The 12829-nt window shown below is 37.7% G+C and overlaps 1 protein-coding gene across 2 annotated transcripts in view; it reads left to right on the forward strand.

Moving 5' to 3' along the window:
* The first annotated feature begins 6133 nt into the window (after positions 1–6133).
* Trdmt1 (tRNA aspartic acid methyltransferase 1) overlaps positions 6134–12829 on the forward strand; it is a 37274-nt gene continuing 30578 nt past the window's right edge. For both annotated transcript variants that reach the window (XM_055593937.1, XM_055593938.1), the window contains exon 1: positions 6134–6236. In XM_055593937.1, coding sequence (XP_055449912.1) covers positions 6173–6236 — 64 coding nt within the window. In that variant the 5' untranslated portion in view covers positions 6134–6172. The remainder of the gene's footprint in view (positions 6237–12829) is intronic.

Below are 12829 nucleotides of genomic sequence, written 5' to 3' on the forward strand. Positions count from 1 at the left end.
TTCCTTTAGGAGAATTTTTAAAAGCATGGAACAAGTTAATACGATGTTAAGTGTTTGCATTTTCAAAAGCATAAACTTTACAAGGATGTATAGGCAATGTTCTTTGTTTTATTTTTTCCCCCACCCTGTTCTAGGATTCAGTTCTCAAATGAAAGGAGTGAAGAAAGCTGTGCCCTGCAGATTCCTGACATTCCTTCCCAACCAGAATCATTTTTAACTGCTAGTGTGAAATTCTTCTTCAAAATACACCCACCTCCTCCCCTCCTTGTTTTTGGATGGTGTTCACATTGTTTTCAAAACTAGTGCTATTTTACCACTTTTCCTATTTAAAAATCCGCCTGTGATTTGCAAATAAATCTATTAGCCTGGTGAACATCAATTAATGTGACATTGAGCAAATCACACAACATTTTTCCTCTTTTATTCCTTTTTTGTTTTCTTGCAATGCTGTGGATGAAACCCACAGGCTGGCACAGGCTGCAAGAGCACTGAACCACCGAGCTCACCAGCCAGCCGTCATTCTTTTATATGTGTGTATGTATTTACTATGGTTACCACTATCGCAATCACGGTTATTATTCCTCTTTATGAGTCTCACAGCCTAGGCTGCCTCGGATCTTGCTATGTGGCCTTTGCCTTACGAGCTGGCAGAGTGCTGGGATTACAGGCTTGCCCCATCACAGTAATGCACAGCCTTTCCTTTCTTTCTTTCTAAAAACCATACATTTGAAGGAGTTGTAAAGGTCAACATTCACTAATAAACATTTTAAGCATCTGTACTGTTCTTTAAACGGATTAGTCAATATTTCCCGACTTAATACCATGTTATTAGTAGGACATTCCTTTGCCATCTATAAAAAATGTAGCCTACTTAGGCCACTGAGTATTTTTGGCTCACCAAACACAGTAAAAGCCCCTCTGGGGAATTTAGGTATTTTTACTTAGTAGTGACTAACTTAGATGGGTGGGAGATACCCAGAGTCCATCTGCAGAAAAAGGGATGAAGTCTCGTTAATGTGTGAATGTCTCTTTTAGGCAGTGTGTGTGTGTGTGTGTGTGTAGCATGAACAACACTGAATCAAATAACTGTTAAGGTTGCTTCTAGCTCAAACTGTTTATGAGATCATGAGAGAGATTTTAAAGACAGAATCCCATTATCTTTAACTAAAACACAATATTGAAAATTCATCCGAAACATTTTTGAACTAGGAACTTCAGAAATGTTGAAGAGCAAAATCAGTACCAAAGCCTAAAACTGAGGTAAGCAATCAGGATTGTGGTGTGTGCATTTTTAGATAAACTGTAAGTTTCTTTTGGATTCTGCCGTTTTAAAAATGTATCAGTTATTTCTCTTTGTGGCAAGCAGGAGAAGGTAAGATGCAAAGTTGTACGTTGTAGAACATGCTTTTCAACAGAAAATTACTCCTCCTTAGAGTCACCAGGAAGTGAATTTTCCATCTGGTCTTTTTCTCTTGAGAGCTTATCCTGCCCAGATAGAACACACTTCCTTTCCTGTTTCTTTTCCTAGGTGACAATCTATCAACAAGGTGACTGAACACTGGAAATGAGATGGAATGTTTGGCTGAAAATTTTGCTTTTGAGTTCCTTTTACTCTATAAAAGGAATTTCTTGAGATTCCTCTTTTGAGTCAATGTTTAGTTTCCTTTCTGTTGCTTGTGTGAAAACATTAACTAAAAGTACCTTAGGGGAGCAGAGGAAATAGTGTGTTTACAGTTTCAGCTCACAGTCAATTATCCGGGAAAATCAAGGCGGAAACTTGAGCAGAGCTGGAAGTGTTAACCGTGGGTCAAGGTCAGCTGCTTGCTGACTTGCTCTCAGGCTCATGCTTAGGTGGCTTTCTTAACAGCTTAGGGCTGCCTGCCTGGGGAATGCAGCCGCCCACAGTAGGCTGGGCCCTCCTACATCTATTAATAATCAAAACAATCTGCCACAAAAGAGCCACAGGCCAATCTTATCCAGACAATCCCTCAATTGAGTCTCCTTCTTAAGCAATTGTAGAGTATGTCCAGTTGATAGTTAAGTGTTCTGTTGACAATCAATGTCCAACTATTAATGGTTTGACTATGAAATGTCATTTAGTTTCACAGTTTCAGACTAAGGTTGGCTAGATCCATTGTTTTGACCCTGAGGTGAGACAGAACATCACGAAAGCAAGAAATCTGAGAAAGCTGTTCATTTTATGGTATTGAGGAAAGATAGGAAGGGACCAGGAACACGATGGGCACATCAAAGGCAGAAACTCAATGATCCATTTCCTCCCACTTAGTCCTCACAACCTAGCAGTCAATTTACCTATGAACAGTCTTTTGGCAAAGTTAGTATCCTTACATTTCCATCACTTCTCAGTAGTGCCAACACCCAAGTCTGCTACACATGACGCCCTGGCGCCATTTTAGCTCCAAGCTGTAACTATAGGCTCAACTTAAATTTTAGTGCCATGTGTTCTATGACTGCTACATTTTTTTTTATGTTAACTTAGTCTCAGAGAGGATAAAATACTCTCCTCAAACCACACTGGCCAGAAATACAGGCCTGTAATTCTCATCTGTATTCTGGCTCTTGAGATTGCATTTTTACTCATGACACAATTTATTATACAACCATTTCTTCAAAGTCATACAGAGACATACTCTAAAAGTAACTTCTGAACGTTTCTTCTGAATTTCCTCTTCTGAGGACATCTATTGTTAATTTATTCTAAATGATGACCTTTTCATTTCCTCTGCAATTTGTAATAGCCATCCTTTTTCTGTGTAAACCAGAATTTTACTTGTTCATTACTGAAATTGGCATGAGCAGGTTATTGTCTCTTGAGAGGTGAGCCTACACAGGTATCTAAATCACATTTCATTTGTTAATAAGGACTCACTTGGATAACAGAAACTCAAAGATGATTGCCAAAAGTATTTAAAGCATTTGGCAGACTTTGGTGACTTTTGGTAGATATTAGCAATGGGCAAGAGAGAAAGAAGGGCATGTTATTAGATTCCAAGACATGCAATGAGGCCCCTCAATGATTAAGAGTGTGCTATTATTATTATAGCTGTGTGTTATATTAATATTTTAATATATTCTATAATATATAACATAGTATATATATTTACATAATATATTCTATAACTAATAATATAGCTATATATTATTATTAATTTACTCCTTGGTATTATGTTGTGATGTAGTTTACATATATACCTTTATTTTCTTGATGTTCATGTACATTGATTTAGAAAGAAATTTTCCATTGTAATAGGAAATTCACTAAAAATTACAAGTTTTGGAATTTGTTTCTATTTTCAATTTTTCCCGTCTATCTACTAATCTCACATTCTTTTTCAGTGACTCCCCATGTGTCCCCACCATCCATGCCTCCCCTTCGACTCTCAAAGAACGCAGTCAGTGCCATCGGCTCGACTCTACAGGGCCTACCATCTACAAATGTTTCCATGGAAATCATTGTAAATTATTACTGTAAACTTCTCATTCTTTCCTGAAATGTCTGAATGCGCATGTGTGTGCACACACAAGTGTGTATGCATGTGCACCACACTACATGAGGAAAGGGGACAACTCAGGAGGTTCTGTTCTCTCCTTCTACATGTGGGGACTGGCTGTGGAACTCAGACTGTGAAGCTTGCTGGCAAAAAACATTACCTCCTGAACCATCTCTCTAGCCCTAGTTTCCATTCTTGAAGGAACTGTCACATGTGGTTAACTTTAGAGAGGAAATACTACATATCAGATATCCTCCATATCAGATATTTACACCACAATTTGTAACAGTAGAAAAATTACACTCATGGAGTAGCAACAAAGTAATTTTAGGGTTGGGGATCACCACAACATGAGGAACTGTATTAAAGGGTCACAGCATTAGGAAGATAGAGGACCATTGTTCTAGATTTACTTAATATATTGGCTGTATCACTTTATCACATTTTACATATGGATATTTATTGATATTAATATTACATAATCAATGTTAGAAAAACTTTTCGTTAGTTATATGCTAGTGTGTATATAGTTTCTATAAGTTGAAATGGTTAAATACTCTAATTTCTTAAGACATTTAAAAAGCTTTCTGTCTAGACATTTCCGTTTGAACATGGGGCTAAGTCAGAGCCTACTTTTTCAAACCATGGTATTGAAAAATTGGTATTTGAAAAAGTAGGCTCTGAACACAGATTTGGTTTTACCGTAGGTCTCTGGGTTATGTAGTCTCAGGTTCTTGGTCAACCAGTCAGGTATGGGTTCCATCTTGTGGAGTGGGCCTTGAGTCCAATCAGATATTGTTTGGTTATTTTCTCAAGCTTTTTGCCACAATTGCACTAATATAACTTGCAGGTAGAACAGCATTGTAGATCAAAGGGTTTGTAGCTGGGTTAGTGTTCACATTTCTACTTTGGTAGCTATCGTGCAATGTACCTTCCTAGACCCAAGAGCCTAGGATGCAGAGGTGGAGGTTCTATGTAGGTACCAGCTTGACTTCTCCACATTCAATGAATTGTGTAGATGTTCTCTTCAGCAGTAGGGCCTTGCTGTCAGTTTGTGGAGAGCAACTTATAGTCTCAGCAACTTGGCTTGGGTTGTTTGGGGTTTGGCCTAAATGACTTCTCATGACATTCTGCTATCCTCATACATCAGAGCCTTGCTTAGCCATGATCAGGGAATCTTCCTCCTGCAGCAGATGGGAACAAATGCAAAGACCCATAATCAGACATTATGCAAAGAGTGAGAGACCTTGGGATACTCTGAGCCACAAATGGGATATCTCCTCAAATCCTTTCTTTGAGGGCTCAGGGAACCCCATGGAAGAAGAGATGGAAAGAGTGTAAGAGCCAGAAGGGATGGAGGACATCAAGAAAACAAAGCATTTTAAATCAAAATGATAACACACAATGAACTCACAGACTGAGGCAGCATGCAAAGGCATTCATGAGATGGGGATCTAGAGTTGAAAGGAGAAATGGACACTTGTACATGTCCCCATTCCTAACTATTATCCAGTTGATAACCTTTGCAAACGAAAATTTCGTTTCCTTTAAGAAATCTCACTGGGGAAACAAGCTCTCTTAATTGTAGTCTGCATGCCCAGCCATAAATGGCCAACAGAAAATGAACTAAACAGTATCTTTGCAGGTTCTTCATCTCATAATGTTCTGTCAGAGCTCTTCCATTAAAAAAAAAAAAAAAATCTTATTTTTTATTTTTATTTTATTTATGTATTTTATTTCTCTCTTTTTACCCTACAGGTTCTTTGCATATATATTATGGTTTCCAGTTTAGTGTTTCTATGAATGTGCAAATAAGTTTCTTGCCTTCACTTGGGTTTTTCCCCCTTCTGTTTGTTTTACTCAATATTGATGTGTCAGTTTTTGCTTTATCTTATCTTATTTTCTCTTATTATTATCTCAGAATTCTGTTTGTTTTCTAATGAGCGACAGGAAGGGGGGGTCAGTCTTGATGGTGGGTGGGGAGGAGCTAGGAGGAGTAGAAAAAGGGGAAACTAATCAGGATACATTACGTGAGGAAAAAAAATCTCTTTTCAATAAAAGAAAGAACAGCATTTTTGGGGTAAATAAAATTAATCCTATTATCATGTATAGCAACCATCCCCTCTATTATTTTGGGCCTACAAGGTTCCGCTTTAAGTACTTGCAATTCTGGAGCTTTTTTTTTTCTTTTTAGGGAAGAGGATTTAACTCTGTACTCTAGCACAAGCAAACCAGGGAGCATGTAGATCTGTGCCGAGATTCCTCAAAGAAATTCTTGATCAGGTCAGGCTAGCAAAGAACAAAAGGAGCCCGCGGTAAAAAACAAACAAACAAACAAACACTGTATTCTAATCAGTAGTTCACTTCAACGCCAATGGACCTTTCAGCTCTTTACGGAGGGATTTCTTTCTCACACAAGGTCACAGAAAACGCCAAACAAGGAAGATAAAGCACGAATCAGGCTAAGGAGCGTGAGCCTCTCACTTGGGAGGTCTTATTAATAGTTGTTTGCTCTTTGAACCCTTCCTAAGAGCAACAGGAGGTTGGGGAACGGAAAAGCGGCGGAACCAGAACGAAGGGGGCGGAGTGGGCAAGGGGGAGTGAGAGAAGCGGAGGACCGGCAGGCCTAGTTTCCAGGCCACGGTCGCGGTTGCGAGGGGATGGAACCTCTGCGTGTGCTGGAGCTGTACAGTGGCATTGGTGGCATGCACCACGCGCTGCGAGGTGAGAGTGGACGGAAAGCTTCTCTTTGATTCACTTGGGGCTGCAGGTTCCCGCTCGCGTGCGCCATGGGGCGGAGCGGCGGGGCGGAACCTGGCAGCCGCCGATCTCGGTTGCCCTGGAAACCACCTCAGCGCGCCGCCTCGGTCCGCCCCTCCAGGCAGTGACACCCCTACTCGGGCCCCAAGCTTTGTAGCCTAAGCAGGCCTGGCGCCCAGGAGTAGTTTGTGAGGCAGGAATCTGGGGCCTGTGAAATCCAACTGAAATGGATCGAAGTTAAGGGAGGGGACGAGCCTTTTGCCCAATGCCAAGGCCCAAATTCTAGGCTGGCTGTCACGGAGCCAAGAGGAAGTCACGAAAGCAGGCTTGGGTGGGTTGGATCAAGGTGATAACTACAATTCAAGTGAGAAAATTATAAGTATTACAGTGTAGGGGAACCGAAAGGGGGAGGGAGCATGGTTAAGGCTCTGGAAAGAAAATGCCTTGTGCAGGCTCACACGGATGCCAGAGAACTGAGATCAAATTTTACTGTGGTGCGATTTTGGCTTTTCATTTCAAATGATTTTGACATTTCGAACCTGTTACTTGGTTTTAAGCATGTGAAACATAACTTTCAGGAAGGGACCTCAAGAATTAAAGATGGACTAGCTGCCTGACATATTGTAGCTATTTAGAAATTAGGTTGGGGGCACTTTCTTTTTGAGGCTTCTTAATATCTTTGGTATCTGTCCACTTTAGTGATATTAAAATATTTATTTTGTGAACGCCACTGACAGGCACTTGGGATTTGGAGTGACAAACTTTAGACGTGTGTATGTGCCTATGCTTGCATGATTGTGTGTGGGTGTGTGTGTGCATGTATGTCCTGAAGTTGCCAAGACTAAAACGAGTACAAAACAGAAACTTTTCTGCTTCCCTTTTTAGAACCAAGAGTAACAAGAGGCTAAGAAGCATACAGTGTCTAGTGGATTGAGTTTGTACATTTTTTTCAGTAAATATGATTTTCAATTCCATACTAGGTTAGAAATATTGTATGTTTTACTACTTTTCTGGTCTTTACATTCATGTATTATTAAAATTAAGCAAATTAGGGAAACTTTTACTCTATGCTCTATTAATTTCCTAAGGTTGTATAATGTTAGCTTCCCCCCATATCTTGAAAACTTTTAAGACAACTTAAAGCCACTTACTACTTTGTTATAAGTTATGAATAACAACTCCTTTCACTGTGAACTTGTGATTTCTCCTATTTTTCTGTCAAACACACTGTGCTGTAAATAAATCCTTGAGTTCAAATCTTGATTTTTTTTTTTCTTGAAATGTGCTTATGAATTTTGGATTAAATCATCCAACAATGAAGGTTGGAATCACAGTTCTATCTTAGCCATACCATGAGCTCTATTTTCTGCTTACCCAGTGCCTTCTGGTCTAGGCTCAGGGGGCTCAGTGGGCTTCTTATATTCCTTCACTCTTCTAAGTCCCTTCTTAGTCCCAGCCTTTACTTTTTCTGCTGCTGCCTCTCAGGTTGTTGTAAACGCAGACATTTCTACAATAGCTTTTTTTTTTTTTTCACCCATCTTATGAGAGATGACTTCTCTGTTATCCAAAGTAGCTTTTCTACTGTCCTTACATCTTTGGTTGGAGGTTTGCTTATAAAAGAGGCCTTAATCATATTAATACACACATTTTTTTCTAGTGTTTACCTATTTGATGAACTTTGGCTTTAAATTGATCTGTAATGAGGTACACTCTGATGTTTTCTTGTATTTATATAGCTAATAAAGGTTAATTACAATGACAGCAGGCTTTGACTTTTATTAAAGGCATCTACATGTCAGGACCTGTTCTGAGTCTGTAATAAGCTAGCTTAGTGGTAGAGCCAGTATCCTAAGTTAGGTCTGTCTTTCAGATCTTTTAACCACGCTCTATTGCTATCATTAATTCAATTCACTTACTTGAAGAGGAGCAGTAGTAAGAATATTGAATGCCAATTTATTTCTAGGCAATGTTTGTGATGGAGTTTTATTGTTGTAAATATGTGTGTATAAACATAGATATACACTAGAAAATATATCATTTTGTGTCTCAGATTACAGTTCAGCAACAGCACTTATATAGTGCTTAAAATGTATGGAGTACTCAGTACACATGGGGCAACTTGTTGCTCATATTCATAAAGTTATAGAAATGTATTGCATATTGTTAAAAAAGACTTTGGAAAAAAAGTGATGTTTGAAGTTGCCTGGCCTTCAAGTGTTACCGGTTTCTTTGAGAAATAAAAGCATGCCTTTATTTTGAAGTCAGATGAGTGATGATTGACTCACAATACTTGTGTGAACTATTGAAAGTTACTTAGCATTTCAGAGTGTAGGTCCATTATTTGTAAGATAACATGCTTTGTGAGAGCTAAGAAAAGGATGTAGGGTGTATAATGATACTAAGTAATGTTCCTTTTTTCCAATTAACTGAGTCCACTGTGGTGTTTCCTCACTGATAAAATCAGATAGTAATGATGCTAACTTTATAACACAATTTAGTGTAGATTTTGAAATTCTTAGTTAATATTGATGAAAGGTATATGCTTCCAAAAAGAATTGACTGTTAAGCAAACAGGACCCAGAATGACAAATTGAAATGAGATTTTCAGAGGTTAGTTTGGGAGATCTTTATGAGTGATATAATAATTGCTTATATTATATATATTACATAAATGTGTATATACACATATTATGTCTTATACATATGTGTATACATGTACACTATATGTAGATCTAGTTATATGTATGTACATACATATGTATAATATATATATAATTTAGTTACCATTATGTGTATGTTCACAGCCTAAAAGGTGTGTTTTGAGGAGTATCTTTTAATATATCTATATTTATATCTGTATCTCTCTCTCGATATATGTGTGTGAGCACTGGACAAGTCCATAAAAGATTGTTAGGTTCCCTGGAGCTGGACTTGCAGGTGGTTGTTAGCTAACCAACATAGGTGCTAGGAACTGAACTGGGGTTTCTTTGGAGAGCAGTAAGTGCTCTTAACCACTGAGTCATATCTTGAGCCCTCGTAAAAATAAATTATATTTATGGCAGTTTTTGATAGTTAACTAGACACAGAAAATACTGTTTTTTGTCCTCTACTATAGTTTTTATTGGCTTTTACCTGAATATGTCAAACATTGTGAAAGTGTTGATTATTGAGAAAACATTAGCAAAGAACACTGTAAATATTTTATAGTGGTGGTACATTTACCAAATGGTTCTGTTTCCTCAAAGCAAATTTACAAAAGACACATTTAGAATCTTTGCAGTTGAAGTCTGTAATCAGCTGTATCACATGTGTTTGTATTACTTGCTGCTTATTTAATAGTTTATTTCCTTTGAATTCTGCATGTAACCATTGCATTTTGGGGCATATGCTAATTGATTTTCTCTCTGTAAACTCCTTTAAAGAGCTTTAACTCCTATTTGTTTTTCTTTTCATTGAGTCAGTGGGATGAAGTCATGCATTGAGTTACCATTGTTTGTGTGTGTGTTCACAGCCTAACAAGTGTTTTGAGGAGTATTTTTTTTTTTTTTGTCATTTGTCTTTGATATTTTCCTGTTATTTCTCAGGCTCATAACAAAAAGAATGTTGAATTTTTTTATTCAAATATAAGGAAAGTCAAATTGATTGTTTTGTACTGGTTGTAAAAGTAGTACATTCTTTGGTGATCATGGTGAGGCATACCTGTTATCCCAACATTTAGAATTTGAGCAAGAGGGATCAGAAGTTTAAGGCCAGTACGGGCCACATGGTGATGCCCTGTCTCTAAAACAAATTTCGCCCTAATAAAACAAACCAACCAAGAGGTAGTTTGTTCTTTCTGTCTCTAAAATATTGAATAGTACAAAGAAGCAAAGATTACATCTCTAATTTTCATCACAATGATAGCCTTTGATAATGTGCTATTTTATTTTCCCTGTTGTCAGTGTATAAACCACACATAGAGACTGTCAACATTTGGGTCATGACTCAACAAGATATTCTATAACTAGCTTGGTCAATGAACAGTGTGGTTTTTACTGGATTGTCCTTTAAATGTATCTGTTCCTATACTTGCATGTAGTTTACATGTGTATTTTACAAACTTGCCTATATTTTTCTTTAGTGCAAATTTCCAAATAACTAGGTCTAATAACCAGAAAAATTTGTAGACTATAGAACTGGAAATATTACATATTCCTTAAAAAAATACTGGAGATACCATTTACAAATAGCCCTCTCTCTATTTACTGTATTTAGTGTCCACATATGGAAATAGTTGATTAAGTTGCTCTGTGACGAAGTTCCTGTTTCCTTAGTTGAAGAATCCTTCCTTCTTACATCAGATTAGAACACTTGGGAAATGTTGATTAAAAGATATAGTTTTGTTTGCAGATGTGTAGCTAGTTGATTACTCAGGTTGTTGCCTGGATACTGTTCTGCTTTTGAAGCTGATATTTGAAATGTATTTTTTTTTTTTCATGAAACAAAGATGTGTAGTGCATTCACTTGAATGGCTAGTGTTTTCTGCAAATGTCAAAACTCAGCCCAAACTAGTTGAGATAAAGATTGTAAATATAGACTCATTTAAAGGCTACCTCTAAATTTTGAGTAGAACTTAAAGTAGTGACTCATCATATCACCAGGTATTGATTTCTTTATTTGTACATCTCAGTTTTAGTCCTTATGGATGGGTACATGTATAGCCATCCTGGATTTTATTATGTGAGGGCTGGGAATTCGAACAGAAGTCCTCATGGTTTCAGAGCAAGCACTCTTACCCAGTGAACCATCTCCTGAGAACTCTAACCCCCCACCATATAGTTAACAGTATAGTTGTTAGAAAAAGCAAATAGTTAGACAACAACAGCAAAGGGGTTTTCCTCTTGCATTAGTTTTCTGCTTTTAACTGTAAATTTGGTACTAAAGTCTGGGTCATAGAATGGCAGGTCACGAAAGATGAAGATTTACCCTCATTTCCCAAACAGTCATTGAGTATCATTAGAAGGTTTTTGTTTGTACTATCTTCTTGTAAATTAGACAAAACAAATAATACATACACTGGAGGGAAAAGATTACCTGATTCCTCCCTGTTTTCTCTTTGTATCTCGTGGGTTGATAGCAAGGCCAGGAAAATTTTGCTTTTCTCAGTGCTGTTCTGAGATCATATTTTAATCAATTTTTACTTAATATTTATAGTGGAGGTTAAAGCCTTTTAGTTACTGTTGTGAAGGCTTTCTGCTTATGCTACTCTAAAATCTTTTTTAAATACTTCTGAAATTTGTCACTGAATAGTTACAACGTAAATTTTCTCATTGGCCTAATTTCCTAGCTTTAATAATTATAAAAAATGAAACCATCATCATCACCATTTTGTCTGTAACTTACAGTATTTCAGATAAGTGCTAAGTGGTGAGTGGAATTTTTAATAATTACTGAGTATCTCCTGTTGCTAGATATTTTATTAACATCATTTATTTTTTATAGGAGCCCTTTATGGGACCTGTTTTAAATATCCATTTCATTAATGAGGAAATTGAAGTCTCGAGGAGATGAGTGCATTTCCCAATGCTGTGTAGCTTGTGAGAATTTCATTATGAGTTTCTCTTCCACTCTTTCCCCACTGTACAGTGCTGATTACTTGGCAGGACTTCTGTTGACTAGCTGGGTGACCATAAGCTCAGAATGGATGCCACAAACACAGCTATTTACACTTAAATTAACATGAAGTTAGAGAGAAATTCATCTCCTTAGTTGTGCTGAACTCAGGCTAGTGCTTCATACCCACCTACAAGTGTGTACCGTATTAGAGGATGCAAATGTGAACTGTCCCTGGTCTCATCCATCAGAGAGTCCCACTGGTTGGAAGGGCTTTTTTTAGAGTTTTAGATTAACTCTTAATTTCAGCTACCTATATTTAGAAACAAAGATTTTAGTGCAGTGCTTGCCCTGAGAAATCAAGATTCCTTAACCCTTAGGATTTTGCCGCAGGACTAAGTGTAAATAATGTCTGCCTCACTCTGTGGCCCTGGCAAAAGGGATTCTCATGCCTCTCTCTCTGCTGGTCTGAGGAAAGCTCCAGGGCTGCACGAGGAGCAGACAGGAAGTAGGTTTATGGAAGGGAGGGCAGTAGTGGCTGCTTGCTCACAGGAACACAGTTTTAATTGGGCTTTCCTGAACGCTTCTTGGAAAAGATTTTCGTGCCTCAGTTTCCTTTCTCAAGTTTCTCTTAAAATCATCTCTGCTTTTGAACTGTGTATTTTCTGATATGACATCTTTTCTTTTTATGCATATAAGCTCCCTCATGTGTTCCTTTTCATACAGTAACTTGCCGTCTCTCTCTCCTGTGTCACTTCTCCGGTTCTGCTCAGTCTTTCTATGTTTTGTTGAAAAATAATGTTTTAGTTATAAGATGAAGTGTCAAGGGTATAATAAGATCTCAGTTCATAGATATCAGCACACTCCTGCATGGCTGACTATAGTAAGTGTCTTGACCCAAAGTAAACATGGCTGACTATCAGCTAAACTTTTAAGACTTTCAGAGGAAAGTGTGTGTGTGTGTG

The sequence above is a fragment of the Psammomys obesus genome, unplaced genomic scaffold (assembly GCF_907164565.1).
Source record: "Psammomys obesus unplaced genomic scaffold, mPsaObe1.curated_primary_1811, whole genome shotgun sequence".
Taxonomy (NCBI): Eukaryota; Metazoa; Chordata; class Mammalia; order Rodentia; family Muridae; genus Psammomys; species Psammomys obesus.